Here is an 18,597-nt window from a genome sequence, read left to right as displayed (position 1 = left end):
CAAAGTTCTCTTCGGGGATATGAATGCATACACTTGGTATAAGAGGGTCCCGCTGCTTGACTCGCTTCTTGACTATGCGGGTCCTGATGGGTTTCATTCTCTACCTTAACTGTAAAATAATAGGAATAACAATAAAAGGGGATGATCCAAAATTGCTCAACAAGCCTGCAACAATATATATATAGTATAAAGAGAGAAGAATAAGTGAACCAATAAGCTGCTGGTTTGAACAACCATCTGTATCTGAATATAATAATAATTTGCCAACACGGGCGAGTGCCAAATGAACAAGACTGGAAACAAGAACCAGCATATGCACTATAACCTGCTGATCAGTCAGGATATAGTGCAGATCTATACCCAACTGCATAGACTCAACCAACATAAGGAGTACTCAGGCAACTATGGCCTATTAATTAAAGGTCTGGGTAAAACCCAGCCCGTATCGTAACCATCCAGTCCAAAACTGAGCATCCGGAACAATCGGAATGCTTTTGATGTATCCCAATTTCAGGATATATCCGAGTATATGTAACAAGGGTAAAAGTATAGAAATATAAATAAATGATTCAATAAATTGGGAGAAATCAAGAATCGAAATGAAATAGAAACAAGATTCAATAATTGTGTAACAGTGTATATGAACAAGAATTATCAAAGGTAACTGATATGGAAAAATGGGATATAATTCACTCTTCTGAATTTAGAATAGGGGAAAAACTTGCCTTGCGCGTACTTAACCTGGTTCAACTCACCGCCTTCTGTCTCTAGCTTGATCGGCCTTGCTGACACTGAAACAATCATCGAAAGATAGTTGTTTAGATAATTTACTACATACGCGTATCTCGAATTGATACTACGCAATCCTATCAATCTACCCATGCATTTCTATCTGACTCGCATATATACACATATAATTATATAGCACGTATGGTTCACATAATCACGTAAAGCACATAGCACATAAGGCACATAATTAATTTTGTAGACTTGTAAATATTTTTAGAATCGATACTAGACTTATATCTATAATAACTAACCCTTTCTGATTTTATTATAATTTTTCGGGATTTAATTGACTCGAATCTACCCCTATTAGGGCATATAAACCATTAACTAACACAAGACCACTCTCTTCCGGAAGAAATTATGACTTACAATTATTTTTATTGGATTCGTTTCATTTTTCTGAGTCTAGGCGTCTTCGTTTCGCTCAAATCGGACTAACGGTTTAATTATTATGAATTAAACAAGATTTAATTAATTAATAAGGAATTATAAATAATTAATTATAATTAAATAATCCTTAATTATATTTTTAAATAATTAATTAATAATTATTGTATTTTAAAATAATTAATCCCTAATTACTAGGATTAATTACAATTTATTACAATTATTTACAAATTATTATTACTTACTCGATCAGATCGATTATTTACAAATAATCAATCAATACAATTAACTGATACGCTATTTATCGAATAAATAAATATTACTCGAATCATAACCTAACTCGACGATTAACTACTCGCATAAATACGAGCTACTCGCAATTCTCGTATAACTATCGAACTATTATTATTATTATTATTATTACTTATACGATTGATTAATTAATTAATTATTGGTATTTAATTATTCGATACGAGTAATCATTACGACACTCTTCGAAAAAATTATCGCTCGAGTAATAATTCTAATTATCGAATCACTACTCGTATAGATACGAGTTACTCGCAATATTCAACTAATTAACGAATTATTATTCGTATTAATCCATTATTTTTAATCCTTATTTATTAATTAATTACCTAATTATTAATTAATTAAATAACTAATAAATAATTAGATAAATAATTAAATAATTAAATAATTAAATAAATGATTAAATTCGAATTTCTAAATTAATAAAATAATTTAGAAATTAATTATAATATTTTTCAAAATTTAAAACTGATTTTTAATTGATTTTTAGAATTACTAAAATAATTTTCTGATTTTAGAAAAATAAAATAAATACTAAAAATCAGAATCACAAAAACAGGGAGGGGTTTCAGGATTTTTGGATCAAACCCCGGGTCGAAACCGGGTCGACTCCGGGTTATCGGGTCACCCATGAACCCGTCGGGTCGGGAAGAACAGGTGGTTGCCTGAACGGAACCCGACGCCGCCGGCGGCTTCCCGGCGAACCAACAACGACAAGACTCGGTTTTCATACGTGATTCTTCTGCGGTTTCAATCCACAACACCTCTGGACCCTTCCTCCTCCTTCTTCTCGTCGAACACAGCCATCCCCGTCGTCTGAACCACCAACCACAGCGGCGGCGGCGCCGCTTTTCCGGTGATGCTAAAAACGAACACCAAATCACGTGAAACCGGTGTCAAACAACTCAGAATCCAACGATCTATAAGCTCGTAACCACAGAATCAACAAACAACAACTCAAAATCAAAACCCGAATTCAATGATTAAACCCGAAAATTATGAATTAAAAATCGAGAATCCAAACACTAAAATTAGTTACATAAACGAATAGGGAATCGAAAGAGCTTCACAACCATTACTTACATGATCAAATTGGTGCACAGAATCACGTTCAAACTTCGGTTTGATTCCAAGAACTCCAAACCCTGATTTCATAGAATTGTGGATTTTCTTGATTTTTCTGATTTTTTTATGATTAATTAACAAATTAATTACTAATAATTAGCTATTTATATTTATGCAAAATAATACCCCCAAATAAAATTAAGGGGCTAATTACACTCCTAATAAAAACATTTGGCCCCAATTTTTATAATTTTTGGGTATTAGTAATGAATTTTTAAATATCCAATAAATACAAAATAAATGCTAAAAATTCCCAAAAATTATGAGTATTACAAAAATGCAAAGAAAAATGATGTATGATAATTTCATGATCATATAAAAATAAAAATGTGATTTTTGTGGGGTTTTTGGTACCCGAAGGGGTCCGGAAAAGTTGTTTTTCGCGAAAAAGGTAAATTTGTAAAATGTCTAGGGGTTCAGAATAGTGATATGGTATAGGTTGTTTTTGGAAAAATAGGGCCAATGATTTTGTTTGAAATACGGGTTTTTAAAACAATGTTTGAGCTGTACGGGTTTTGATATAAAATATATAACTTGCGATAAAACATTCAATCAATATCCTAAACACGTTCAGGTCAAAACAGACAACACGTAGCACATAATGATTAGGGTTTAATAACTCAACACAGTTAATCACATAATAATACACAAAATTTATCTTTTTTATAATATAATACAAGCGAACTTTCTCAGTCGTTACATAAATTACAACGATTATTGTATGGTTTGAAATAATCTGGTCGTATGTGGTACAACAGGCTTAGTGAATACTTATTGAATGATGGATATGTTAATAATCAAGTGTGTCCTTGCATTTTTATTAAACGATCATCAACTGGTTTTGTTATTATTGCTGTATATGTGGATGATTTGAATATTATCGATACTACTGAAGATATTACTAATGCTGCTAACTATTTGAAAAATGAGTTTGAAATGAAAGATCTTGGAAGGACAATATTTTGTTTAGGTATACAGGTGGAGCACTTATCTTCAGGAATATTTGTTCATCAATTAAATTATACTGAAAAGATTTTTGATCGGTTTTACATGGACAAAGCTCATCCACTAACCACACCAATGGTTGTTCGATCACTCGAGGTTGAAAAGGATCATTTCCGTCCTAAAAATAAGATGAAGAGACTCTTGGACCTGAAGTTCCATATCTCAGTGCAATTGGCGCTCTCATGTAATTTGCAAATAACACACGGCCTGATATTGCATTTGCAGTGAACCTGTTGGCAAGATTTAGTTCTGACCCTACTAAAATGCATTGGGATGGAATAAAACATATATTCAGATATCTTCGAGGGACAATCGATCTTGGACTATTCTTCCCAAACAATTCAAGATCACAGCTAGTTGGATATGCAGATGCTGGATACATGTCAGATCCTCATTTTGGGCGATCACAAACAGGTTACCTATTTACATATTGTGATACTGCTATCTCTTGGAAGTCTACAAAACAGAATATGGCTGCAACTTCCTCAAACCACGCAGAGTTACTAGCAATTCATGAAACAAGTAGAGAATGTATTTGGCTAAGGTCGGTCATTCAACATATTCGAAAATCATGTGGATTATCAAGTATTTCAGACAGTCCTACAGTTTTATTCGAGGATAACTTGGCCTGCATCAAACAACTTAAGGAAGGATATATTAAAGGGGATCGAACAAAACACATATTGCCAAAATTCTTCTACACTCATGAATTTCAAGAAAATGGTGATATTGATGTTCAACAAGTTCGCTCATGCGATAATCTGGCGGATATACTTACAAAGTCATTACCTACATCAACATTTGAGAAGCTTAGAAATAATATGGGTATGCGGAGGTTAAAAAGTTTACTACATCAAAATGTCAAAATGTGAGACATTTTATTCAGGGGGAGGCTGTACTCTTTTTCCTTTGTCAAGGTTTTTATCCCACTGGATTTTTCCTTGCAAGGTTTTAACGAGACAGTCAATCTTTGCAATAACTCGTATTTGACAATCAAGGCGGAGTGTTAAAATATTTGAATAAAAATAAGGTGATTGTGAAAGCGTATCGAGGAAGTCTCTCAAATCTTACCGAGAAAGACTTGTAAAACTTATCGAGAAAGACTTGTAAAGCTTATCGAGGAAGACTTGTAAAGGTTATTGAGGAAGTTTTGTAATACTTAATGAAAAAGATTTGAATAACTTACTTACTAAGCCTTGTAAACCAACTATTATAAACAGCTCATTTAGCTAATGAAATGAAAAATAACTTTCTTTCCATATTATACTCTCATATACTTTCTTTACATTAAATAACTAATATTTTCGGTCAACATTTATAACAAGAAGGGATAAAGACAATTGATGTAAGGCGCCTTTTCAAATCCTAAGAGAGGTGTTATGGTTTTTAATTCGAATAATCACATATACTTTATGTATCTGAATACTTAATCTAACGTTGTTGAAGAATAAGATGTTACACGTAGTTAATAATATATTTCATATATTTCGGGAATATAAAAATGTATCGAGTTCACATGTTGCAGTTTCAAGAAGAAGTAATATTGGGTGTCACTTGTTAATACTCCCTCCGTCCTAATTTATTTGTCATGTTTGATTTTTTGTGGTCAAATCGACTCAACTTTGATCGTAAATTAAATATCAATCTTTTATTATTTTTAAAAACCGAAGAATATGTATTAAAGTAGATTATGTGTACTTTCTAATGATATAATTTTTATAATTTTTTTTGATTATATACTATATGAAATTTTCAGTTAAAATTGGGTCAAATTGACCGTAAAAAGTCAAACAAGACAGATAAATTGGGACGGAGAGAGTATTTGACTGACTAGACATTATTCAAATATCATGAATTACTCATTTATTCTTATTTTAATTCATTTGTATCTATTTTTATTTATGGTACAGCATAGTCTAAACTATTAATTTGAGATTGATCGAACGGTGATTAATAGATTAATAATTTTTCGATTATCATGTAAATCTCGCTCTAATTTAAACAGATCGTTTAAAATAAACCTGATTATTTTTAGATATTCATTCTAACTTATTCACTTTTCCTTTAAATATTCGACTTTTTTTACTCACCTAAAAATAAATGAAAACTTATTTTTTTTTTCATTTTCCAATATTTGTAATTTCAATATATATACGCGCACAAACTCTTTTATTCCAGAAAAAGAAAACGATACAAGGGCACAAAAAGATTATTCGACGTCTCATCTCAACAATTGTGTTTCACTCATCACCAGAACATGAATAACGGACCAGGACTTTTCTCCGACATCGGCAAAACAGCCAGAGGTATACACACAGATTCTCTGTATCTATTTTTTTTATACATTCTTTGTCTTGGATTTATTACAAATAATCTCGTTCTTGTTGTGTTATTTGTAGATGTTCTTACCAGGGACTATATCTCTGATCAGAAGTTTTCTGTTTCTGCTGCTAGTGATACTGGCGTGGTATGTTTATTTTTTTATGTGATTAATGTTTTTTCTTTACTTTTATCTGTTTGTGTTTGATTGACAAATATACAATATTAATTTTGCAATTCATGATATATCTAGTTTTAATGTAGTCAGTGAAGTGGTTTCGAGGAGTTCGATAATTAATCTGGCTGTCTTGTCTCAATTATTTTAAGTTCTTTGTGTAGGGCCAAGTAGCCGCATTTTATAGAGAGATAATTTTAGTGCGAGTTAGGAGGTTTTCAATAAAATTAGTTTAGGATGTTATGGGAGATTCACTGTCTACCAAGTTCAATAAGATCACTAATTATATCCCCGGAATTCCTTCTTGTAATATGGGATTTTAGTTGCTTACAGTATTAAATTCTTTCACTTGGGTAATTAAGTTTTACTTAAAAACAGGCGTCTACTAATAAACTTTGTTAGCTTGAACTTGGACATATAATCACTTTGTTCCACTTTGTACTGTAGATTAATTTAGTTCCCAGTGATTGGTATAGAACTAAATGTTTTGTGATGACAATCTCAATGCATGAGGATATATAGCACTTTTACAGCCCATAAACAATTTATGGATCAATGTAAAATAAAATAAAAACGTGGAGTTTATTCTTTCGTTATAGATTCCAGTACTCCACAGATATATCAAGATATGTGGGTATACCATATTACAACCTTTGGTAAGGAGGACTGTATAACAGATTTAATAAGACATGTTATATACATGCTATAGCAATTGTTAGTGTGGTTATCCTTGTTTGGTTTCTCAAGTTGGTGGATGTTTGAGTGTTTTGTGTTGGTGGATGTTATATGAACTTGTTCCCTACAGTCTGTTGCTACAATAGTTTTTAAATCACATAAGGTTTGAGACTGAATTGAGGAGAGGTCAAAACAAACTTTTAAGTATAGAATATTTTCTGTGTTTTTATCCCTATACTTGAAAAGGTTTATAACTGAGCCTTGTGTTTCTACTTTCTAGTATTTGACCATGTTAAATATAAGTGTATCATATTTGTATGTTATACTATTATACTGAACTTTGAAATCTACCCTTATTATACCCTATGGCAACTGAATGTTTTTTTCTTCTTAGTAATCTGTGCTCCTTATCAAAGTCCAAAGTGATTAATTGTCTTAAGATTAATAATTTATCATCTAGTATAATCAATTATATATTTCCATTCATCATGCTGGTCCTGGCCTCGTGATTCTATTCAGATATCTCATAATAATGTTACATATAATTATCAATATGTAATTAGATGTATTTATGTCTATGATTGTTCATTTTAATGATTTATCAGCAACAATTCTGCCCCTTTCTGTAGGTACTTACATCTACTGCAGTGAAGAAAGGAGGACTATTGAACGGTGATGTTGGGGCACAATATAAATATAAGAACACTCTTATTGATGTTAAGTTTGATACAGAGTCAAATGTACGTTCTTGTGACCTTTATCTAACAGATATATGAATTTAAAGTAGCATTATTCTCAAAATTTACATCGTATGACCTTATCACCACTACTGATCTTTATGGCAGATTGCGACAACCTTAACTTTCAGCGACATTATTCCTTCAACAAAAACCGTCGTTGCTTGTAAACTTCCTGATTACAACTCTGGAAAGGTAGAATTAATAAACAGCATCTAGACTAGTTTATCTCACTTCCTATGACGATCTAGTTTTCAGTTACTTTAACTTTATTTGTTTGTTTGTTTTTTCTCTTTCTTCTGAGAGCATGGGTTTTCTGAAATGCAGCTAGAGGTTCAATACTTTCATCGTCATGCGACCTTTACTTCAGCGGTTGCTTTGAACAAAGAAAAACCAGCTGTTGATCTTTCAGCTACACTTGGTGCTCCTACATTTGCCTTTGGAGCAGAGGCATGTTATGAGACTCCTTCAGGCAAATTAACAAAGTATACTGCTGGTTTAAGTGTTACAAGACCAGATTCATGTGCCTCAGTACTTCTGTAAGTTACCATTATGAAACATGGATACTCTCATCCGGCCAGGTATAAGGCATCATTTTCATTACATTGTTACCATTTTTTTTTCAGGGGTGACAAAGGGGACTCTATTAAAGCATCTTATGTGCATCATTTGGATCAAGTAAAGAAAAGTGCAGTTATTGGGGAGATCAGTCGTAAGTTTTCAACAAATGAGAACACATTTACTGTTGGCGGGGTGTATTCAGTTGATAATCTAACAGTGCTAAAAGCAAAGCTCAACAACCACGGGAAGTTATTTGCCCTTTTGCAACATGAGGTGGTACCAAAATCACTGCTAACTATTGCTAGTGAGTTCGATACCAAGGCATTGGACATAACTCCAAAATTAGGCTTGTCCCTTGTTCTTAAGCCTTGATACAGTTTAGTCATTTATTTAGGATAGCATATTATTTATATATACTTCATATGTTGGAGTGCTCTTTCTAAACGCATGCAATAAGTAGCTCTTCATATACATCTTTGACTAGGTTTCTGCTGATTAGATATTTTGATTTGATACTTGGCTATCGAGACCCTTTTTTGTGGCATATCTTGATTTCTTTCCAGCTGATTACAAGGCAAGTAGGTGTATGTGCATTTTGTAACTGAGTAAATTATGTTCTTAAAGCTACCTGAGAGTTCCCTTTGTAGCATAATTTTGCTTCTATACTTCCTCTACCTATTCTCCTTTCAAGTTGCGTTTGGCTGTGTAAATCAACATTTTAAGTTGTAATATTGATTTTCCTGGCAAGTTGCAAGTTGATAATCATTTTTGTAAATTTGAAGCTTTTGTATGGAGTTATCATCTAAAAGACTTTTGTGAAATCTCTCTCGTATTCCTTGCACCTCCGCAACTTGACATATCAAATTTTATAGAGCCGGCTTTGATACCTAATATCGGGGTCAAATTTGAATCCCCATGTTATTCAAATATCGGATCAATCTTAATTCCAAATCCAATCAAGTCAAATTGCACCATCAAGATCAAGATGAAACTTTTGCAATGTACAAGTCACATGCTCTCCCATGGCCTCGGAAATCATGATTGGCGCACTTGATAGGAATGCTCATGCTTATAAATTGAACCAAGTGTCACACTTGCCCCCGTGTAAGAGAATGTACACGTGTCGGTTTGGTCAGGTTAAAACCATTTAATAATCCGACTATCAATCAAATCGGTTTAAAAATTTACAATCCTACTCATATAAATAAAATTGTAACATAATCTTATCCTTTATTTATCGGGTTGATTCGATTTGGGTTGGTTTAAATGGTTTGTTAAAAGGTCATTTAAAATAAATAATTTATAGAAAATATATTTATGACATAGACTACTTGCGGAGATATACGAATCTGTAAATAAGATCATGTTATGTGTCATTCAAGAATATTTTTTTAGATATCTTTCGGGATACATAATATTACTCTACGTTACACTCTTAGGCTTATTCGTAGTAAAATACGTTTTATACACAAAAAAGTGTAAAGAATCTCTAATGGCGTATAAAAAACAAATTATCTAATTGACTATAATTGATATGCAACAAATGTAGTTTGAAATTGAACAACATATTAAAACAAGAAATATATAATAGAGATGTACATAATATATATTTATACGAATAAATTAAAAAATCGGGTTGGATTGAGCTCGTTAAAAATAACTTAAAACTCATATCCAACCCATTAAAGTCACGTTGACGTATTTTCAACCCAACTTAATATTGAATTATAATCGGTCGAAAATAGAATCGGGTTAGGTCGATTTGATCGATTTCGTCAACCACGGCACCCTGCAACGGCAAGAGACACCATTGTCGATCCTGTTTACTAATGACTATTTTTAAAGTACAAGGAATGTTTGTCTGTCATATTTCACATCCTTGACCATTTTTATATCTTTGTATGGAAGGACTTCTTATTACGTTTAAGGTAATCGATCTGATTTGGTATAAGTTTCACATCAGAAAGTTTGCTAGAACATAGTGCAGTCAATTCATTTAGTTAGACAGTGAAATGGTGGGCACTGGACAGACTAAAATCTAATGCTTTAGAGTTGGTATTTTCAAGTGTTTTGAAGGCACAATTTTGGTAGTATTACCTGATGCAATTTTGATCGAATTCAATCTCAAACTCTCGGGGAAAAATCAATCCCGAACTGAAATAAGTTTGGCCATACTAGCATGTAAACAGTCGGATTCAGTTTGAATTTAATTATATCCACTAACAACCTATTACATTTTCGATATACTGCGAATTCAAAATATAGGTCAAAAGTCCTGCAAGTGTATGTACGGCTCCGGTGTCCGAAGTTATTATGTGAATCACTTATTATAGAAGTGACACAAGCTGGTCAATAATTTAAAAATAAATATCAACTTGGTTATTGAAAAGTTTATATCAACTTGGTATCAGTCTCCCTTGTACAGATTTTCAGGCTATTGACTAAATTGAATTATTTTTGCAATAGCACTAATTTGATATATTTGGACCTAATGAGCAATGCTCTCAACATAACTCTTCCTTTTAAATTAACGCATGAGGCAGCTTGTGCCCATAATTGCTTAATTGGTTCCTAAACCTCAATCAACATGCAAATTATAAGTCAAAAGAGTTGCTTAACAGAATGCCATAACCAAGTCTGTAGCAATTGCAACTAAAACTCAGCCTTTTTAAGTAGATTATAAATCTAGCAACACAGAACTCAAAATACAAGACATACTGTAGATTCTCAACATAGCACAAAAAATGAATAACAAGAGTAACAAACTTCAACAAATACTAAAATACACACTGGAATAGGTCATTAATCACTGTGTGCTATGTTCATTCTGCATATAAATATAATCAATAATCTGTCCAGCCAGTTCTAAACAATCTGGGACTCCAGACAGAATTTAACAAATCAATTTTACCAGCATTATCAGTTAAAGCCGAATAGTTGACGGCAAAACATGTCCCAAGTCAATTTTACTTGGCAAAATTACACTATTTATTTCTATCATTAAAATGAGATAAACATTGAACACAAAAGTTTATATATAAATTAATAATTCATAATTGTTTACTCAAACTTATTTGGTAACTCTTATGGCTTCCCCATATCTGTCGTATTCGGGAGAGCTTGCTTCATAGAAGAGCATTTAGCATGCCAGCAGCCTGGGTGAGGGATGGCTGTCTGGGGACAGTTTAAGGCAAGACCTTTTCTCATGAGATTGGGTGAAGAAAGAAATTATTAAAATTAAAATACCTTCAACATCTACCACATGAAATTCAGGGCAAATACCATTGGAAGAAATATAATCTTACATTGTATTGGAAGGACAACCTTAGATGAGGCTATAATCTAAGAATCACCAGTTCCAATAGAGGGATGTCATCAGGCACAAGGAGAGGGATTTCACAAGGTACAAGGGAGAAGTTCGCGTGTAAGGCAAGGACCATAGGTTGAAAGTTGAAACTTAGCAGCTGCGGACACCAAGTTATTAACACGTTCGTCACTTATACACTCATTTGCCTCTGCTCACAATCATAGTGCCAGATTTTAGCTAGTTAAATTGTAAATATGTAACATGTTACCGAGGTAATATGTTTATGAGCAAGAAGAGGTTGGCTGATTAATCAAATCGAGGCAAGATATGTTCTGTTGGGCTATATCAATCAAGGTATATCGGAACTGCACATGACTACATAAAATGTCTCGTGAATTTGCAAGAGACAATATAACATGCCCTAAAACATTTTAGAATAGCTCAAGATTAATAAATTTGGAATAAGGTAGTGTAGCTACAAAAAGGATATTTGTTAATGATAACTAACTGGACAGACCTATAAATTATATCAAGGAAATAAATTATTAGGTGGCAGTGCAGCCCTCTCGAGTCTCAAGAATTTCAAAACTATTCTTTTATATATAGCAACCTATAGCAAATCAGTCGATGAATACAACTCAATCACATAGTAACCCAACAAGACAATAAAGGCTACTTAGAAATTAAAACACACAAGTCACTCATATCTATCAGCAAACACTTTTTCTTCTTCAAATCGTGTCTAACAGTACGCGTTCTTTAAATTTGCAGCATAAGATACAGTTTAACAACAAAAAGCACAAAATGTAGATAACGAAAACTAATTTAACGCATATCTGACCTAAATCCACATCAAATAAACAGAGGCATACAACGAAAAATGAAATCAAAATGAAGATCAACATCTCAACACACATCTCACTTAAGTCTTAATTCAAATTCATAGCTATTACCAAACACAATAATACCAAGGCTAACATCCGATACGTTTATCGTATAACTCAATTAATCGGCAAAATAGAAACATCAATAATTATAACGAAAACACGAAACGCAAAACAACTAAACCACATTAATCAATGCTCTGCATAATGTCTTCAGTAGTGAACTTAGTCCCCTTGTCCTTATCAGCCACAGCACGTCCTTTGGCCTTTCGCTCGAGCAACGACTTACGATCCTTATCGAGTCTGAGCTTGGTAATCACAACCTTAGAAGGATTCACACCAACATTGACAGTAGAGCCATTGACTTTCTCACGAGTGATGCGTTCAACGTGAATCACCCATTTTCTACGGTACACTTGGACGACTTTGCCCTCACGGCCTTTGTAGGTCCCACGAACGACTTGAACCTCGTCGTCTTTTCGGACAGGCATGGAACGGACGTTGTATTTGGTCCGGAGGTCGGTGGAGAGAGGGGAACTCATGAGGACGCGACGCACGCTTGATGGCGCGGTGAAGTGCGCCTTTCGGTTCTTGCGGCGAGAGCTTGTGACTCTTGGATTGTACTTCATTCTCTCTCTCTCTCTCTCTCTCTATCTCGCTCTCTCTCGATTGAGCTGTGGCGATTTGTAGAGAGACTGAGTTGTGGGAATTAGGGTTTTTTTATGAGTGGTGGTGTTAGGTTAAGGTTTATTTGGGCTTTTTTAAGTTTGGTGTTTTCGAAAATGATGGGCCTTTGCCTAACTGATGTCCAGACGGCCCACTTGAGCAGCTAACAAAAAAGGTCCGCAGCATCATTTTTGTTGTTCGAAAAATGTTCAGTAATTTTGACACTGCAGTCCTCTTTAAACATTTAATTTAAATGTTAAAATGACGATATAATTCAATCATATTTTGGGGTCGTTTGGTTCGAGAAGTGGTATGAGTTTGGAATCAGCAATCGGGTTAAGGTGGTATTGGTTCAGATATCATTTATGATATCTTGTGTTTGGTTAAGTGCTGAAATGAATATTTTAGATTTAAAATATTTTTTAATTTTTTAATTTTAATTAATTTAAATTTTATTTTAATTATCATTCTAATAAATTTTAGTTCATTAAATTATTTTTGTATTAAACATTTACATTTGATTACTTAAATAAAGTTGAAATACTGTAAATAAAATTGATTCCCCATATCCCTTCCTCATACTCACCTCTCCCCTTCGGTATCAAAAACTCATACCTTAGGGGTACGAGGATTGAGTTTGGAGGAGAAAAATTCTGAACCAAACATCAGGTATGGGTTGGAATGAACGATACTCATACCTGATATCAGAATGCCTCCAACCAAACGACCCCTTTATATAATAACACTTATATTATGTGATTTTTAATGTCCAAATTGTACTGTATATTACTTAAACCATTTTTAAGTTTCTTTTATTACGACTCTAATATTTCTTCACATAATAATTTGATAACATTGTATACTATTATTCTAAAATTAAATATTTTTCAATTCGATAAAGTTTTATAAATATCAGTTGAACTGGTTAATTTCTTCTGAACAATATATATATACTTTCTTTTAATAGTATAAATGTATTAAATCAAATGCTACAATAAATTATAGATATAACTTTTATATGTGTGAGATATAATTTTTTTCATAGGTTTTGATTATTTTGTTTAAAACAATTAAGTGTCAAATTAAATTAGTAATCTAGGAAGTTTACTAAAACAGATAATAATCCACCCCTAGCGTTGTATTTGTGGCATTTTCCGAGAATCAAGTCAATATCAGTTTATCCATAATTTTATCCCCAATATATTTTTCGATAAAACTTAAATGACATAATTCGGGATAAATATATCAACTTGATGATATGCTCTAATATAAGTTGTTTCCGTCAAAGAAATAACTGGAAACGGCTAAACGCACAAAAGTTGAGAATATTCAAAAAACCGCTTTTATGAGCTTCAATTATCAAAATTATTTGAAAGCGTGTCGATCTTAAATGATTTACTCTCATATATATTTGATATATTCATTTGAATATAAATATCAAATTATCTTGCCAAAAGTCGTGCCAACAGATCAAATACAGATTTTATTCCGAAGAACCCTGATATGCTTATTTATCCAGATAAAATCAATATAAATTCAAATATAAATATTTCTCGGACCTCATAGTCATTATTATTTAAGGAATATTATGTTTGAATATATATCAAGTCAAAACTTCTTTCTGAATTGTCGGTAAAGACAAATGACTTTTTCGGTCGTTCCGAAAGGCTGTTTTAACGTTCGAAGATTCCGAAACGATACTTAAAAATATTTTTTTGACTTGAAACCTGGGATTTGAAATAAATATATTTATTTCTAATATTGGTGGGAATGTCATAAATTTTCCATGACTTTTTTCGGGGACCCCTAAAATCAGTACGTAACTGATTTATCGGTCGTTTAAAAGTCATAGATGGTGAAATGATTTCAAGGTGAAATTTTTACCATAATCCCCTGGGTTTATTTCTAATGGATCCCCCAAATTTCATATTTTTTGAGTGATTTCTCAATTTAATACAAAATGCATTTTTATTCGTCTTTCTCGCATTTTTCGCTTTATTTTGAGATGTTTAAATATGTAAAATGTGAGGAACGTTTTTATACCGTAAAATAAGTTATAACATAGCTCTTGGATGCTTGCAAAGGTCAACCAATATTTTTCCTTAATTTAAGCTTGTGGACTTGGACGACCTCTGCTGATGGGATTTGGATGTTTGGGCCGTCATAGGCCTGTTACGAAGTTTTGGACCAGACAGGTCTTCTATGAAACTTGGACCAGACAGGTCTGTATTGGACTTTTTGGAAAAGAAGCCCAAGCGTAATTAATGCGACATTTAATGTGTCTTTGAGATGAATTTTCTATCCATATCACTTCCAAAAGTTGGTTTTTATTGTCCTTACTCCGACCAAATTTCCGACCATTTTTCTGCCCACTTTTCAGTAACTTTTCGGGTTCATTTTGGTGTGTTTTTGGCTTCGATCCTAACTCGTATCTCTTGTAACTCACTCTTTAATTTAAGAGGGGTGTGAGCCTTTGGAAGGTCAAGATTGATAAGTTTTAATATTTGTGTTAGTGTTTTATTGTTCGATCTTTTGCACAAATATTCCGTAAGTTTACATCTTTGTGTATTCGTGCTAAACTAGTTAAATCTTGTTAGTATACATAATTTGTAAACATATTTAGAAGAACTTCTACCTCATATACTCTTTCCTAAATTAGTTGTTAATATTCCGTATATCTTTATCCGGAATAAAATACAACTCCGATTTCCTTAAATTTCGAGTCGAAGCGATTTTGTATAAGTCGATATACGACATAAACAAATAACCTCCTTGTTGAGTTAAAGTAAGTAAGAAGTTCATATTTCGAGTTAGAAGCATTTTGTATAAATCTCATATAGAGATACTTCTGATTTCATAATAAAAAATGGAAAATTGGCTGATTTTGTATAAGTCGATATACGACATAAACAAATAACCTCCTTGTTGAGTTAAAGTAAGTAAGAAGTTCATATTTCGAGTTAGAAGCATTTTGTATAAATCTCATATAGAGATATAAACGAAAGCTTCCTTGCCGAATATTTACTAAACGGTTTCTTTTGTTTCCGAGTTGAAGTTGATTTGTATAAGTCGAAAGTAACCATAAAAATAACAAACTTCTTCGTCCGAAATAGAAAGTAACTTAAAGACTCGCTCTTATTCCGAGTTCGAAGCTATTTGTATAAATCTCGTTATAATTATAAGAGATATAAGCAAAACGCTTCCTTGTTGAATATTTCCAAATTAGTCCATTTTATTTCCAAGTTGAAGTAAAATTTGTACAAGTCGATATAATACGATATAAACAAATACTTCTTTGTTTGAAATAGAAAGAGACTTAAACTAACTAAATTTCGAGGTTACGAATTTTTGTATAAGTCTCGTTATAATTATAAGAGGCATAAGCAAAATATCTCTCGTTGAATATTAGTAAGTTTGTTACAACTTCGAATCCGAGTTGAACCCAACTTGTATAAATCTCACTATATTATTTAGAGATATAAACAAAACTTCCTCGTTGATTTAAAGAAGTTAAAATAACTTCGAACACTAAGTTCAAGGTTACTCGTATAAATCTCATCTACTTTAATTAGAGATATACACGAGCCTTATTACATTGTTCTTGAAGTTGAAACCAACCTTAATTCTGAGTCGAGAAATATTCGTATAATTTAATATACGATATAAAGTATCCTCGTTTATATTAAGTGGTTTATCTTAGTTTGTTAAAAAGCTATTATAACTATTTGTTATATTTCTCCCGAAGCTTTTTAATAACAAACAAGATACACTTGAATTTTATTCAAGTAATTAATATTCGGCCTTAAATTATATTTGGCCTTATATTTAATATCTTAATAATGCTTGTATTTAAAACGCCCCTGTTGCGTTTTATACTTTGTATATTATTTTAGATATTGGATTATCTCTCAGTTTAGTATTATTATATAATAATCCAATCTTCTTTCTTACCAAAGGGATTTTATAAGTCGTAGTGCTTGTTTATATCCTTTGACGTGAGGTGAAGTGAAGTGAGGTGATTCTCGCTTTAAGATCCAAGTCTTAGACACGCTAACGGGGAGTTGGGTGTCTACGCACCGTGAAGAAGAGGAAAGATCCAAGACCCGATTTAAGATCCAAGGCCGACAAAGGGTGTAGATACAAAGTCTACTTAAAAGGTTGCATAATTTTGAGGAGGTAGCGGGGAGTTACGCTCCAAGACAAGTTTGCAAGGTTCTACTTAGATTGTGAGGAAGTAACGGGGAGTTACGTTCGAAGATTAGTCTAGTAGGTTTTGCTATTGTATTTTTAGGAATTAGCGGGTAGTTAAGGTCCAAGATAAATACATAGTGTTGTAAAGGCTTCTCCGCCTGCTATAAAGGAGTTTCTTTATAGTAGAGAAAATCTCGAGTCCGGGGAAGATCTCGGGGACTGGACTAGGGGTGAGTGGACTTCATTTGTGACAGTCAGCCACCACGAACTAGGATACAATCGACTGTCTCGCACTCTACATCTTTACTGTTTTATCTTTCCGCACTCAGCTTATTTGTTTACAAGTAACAAACTTTAAACGATAAAGAAAATTTAAAAACGCCAAACTCTAAAATTTAAAAAGGTGATAAGCTATTCAACCCCCCCTTCTAGCTTATTAACCCCTATTTTGGGACTAAAAATTTGAATAATTTAAAATATTAAAATAATTCAAAATATTTGTATAATATTATCTTGATCAATGAATATTGCTTATCTAAAATAATTTTTTTTAAAAGCTAGTATATTAAAGTAAAAAATGAAAAATAAATCGATTTAATATATCATCGTAATCTTAAGAAATCTCGTGAGATCTCATATCAAATTTTGAATATTCTTAAAATTGGGACAAGTCCCTAAAATAATAATGCAAACCAGTGAAGTTAGTAATTTTAATACAAATAATCAATTGAGTTGATCCTATAAAACCACAAACACATTAATTTATATTAAAATAAGATATTGAAAAGTTACATATTATTGGTAAGATATTTTCGCCTATCTTGTATTTAAATTTACTAAACCTGGAATGTGACAATGTTTTTCGGCCGGGTCATGTAGTCAAATTTCGCGTATTTTTTGAATAATGGGCTAAGTTTTGATTTCAAATTCAGAATAAACTAAAATGCATTGACTCATTATAATTCGAACTAATCTAAATATGTAATACCAATATAGATTATTTATATATAAGCGATTCTATTTTTAATATTTTTTTAAAAATTATATATGTACAATTTAATTACTTTTTATAATAAAAAATATGTTAAAAATATATGAGACATATTTTCAAACTAAAAATGATTAATAAATAAGATAACAATCCATTTATGTACTATGCCTAACTCTATATCTGGAATTCAATTTTTTTTAAAAGTAACTATACAAAATATTCAAGTAACTATATTTTTTTGTGAAATTCAAGTAACTATGTTTAAAGTTAAATAAAATTTTAATTTAGCACGCTTATGTATGTATGATAAAATGCACATGTAACAATATGGTATAACGGTATGAGATTATATAGCTGAATGAAATATAGAGAAATAAGAGCATCGGGACATTTGTTAAAAAACAAGGAAATTGAAAATGTTAGTGAGATTGATTAATATTATATATATAAAATGAGTATAGTGGAGACAAATA

At 32.1% G+C, this 18,597-nt stretch overlaps 3 protein-coding genes across 3 annotated transcripts; 2 read left to right on the top strand and 1 right to left on the bottom strand.

Moving 5' to 3' along the window:
• The first annotated feature begins 3,663 nt into the window (after positions 1-3,663).
• On the top strand, positions 3,664-5,452 carry LOC141685645 (secreted RxLR effector protein 161-like). Its single transcript, XM_074490739.1, has 3 exons — positions 3,664-3,802; positions 3,844-4,223; positions 5,375-5,452. Exons 1-3 carry the CDS (start codon positions 3,664-3,666, stop codon positions 5,450-5,452), a joined length of 597 nt encoding a protein of 198 aa, XP_074346840.1.
• A 326-nt stretch (positions 5,453-5,778) lies between these two features.
• Positions 5,779-8,647, top strand: LOC141682536 (mitochondrial outer membrane protein porin 2-like). The gene is made up of 6 exons (XM_074487224.1): positions 5,779-5,924; positions 6,018-6,085; positions 7,417-7,527; positions 7,633-7,719; positions 7,852-8,063; positions 8,151-8,647. Exons 1-6 carry the CDS (start codon positions 5,876-5,878, stop codon positions 8,455-8,457), a joined length of 834 nt encoding a protein of 277 aa, XP_074343325.1. The 5' UTR covers positions 5,779-5,875; the 3' UTR covers positions 8,458-8,647.
• A 3,663-nt stretch (positions 8,648-12,310) lies between these two features.
• LOC141686743 (large ribosomal subunit protein uL24z) lies at positions 12,311-12,997 on the bottom strand. Its single transcript, XM_074491797.1, has one exon. It carries the CDS (start codon positions 12,903-12,905, stop codon positions 12,465-12,467), a length of 441 nt encoding a protein of 146 aa, XP_074347898.1. The 5' UTR covers positions 12,906-12,997; the 3' UTR covers positions 12,311-12,464.
• Positions 12,998-18,597: the final 5,600 nt, after the last annotated feature.

Source organism: Apium graveolens, chromosome 9, assembly GCF_009905375.1.
Source record: "Apium graveolens cultivar Ventura chromosome 9, ASM990537v1, whole genome shotgun sequence".
In the NCBI taxonomy this organism is placed as follows: Eukaryota; Viridiplantae; Streptophyta; class Magnoliopsida; order Apiales; family Apiaceae; genus Apium; species Apium graveolens.
This window is presented reverse-complemented; position numbering and strand designations above follow the sequence as displayed.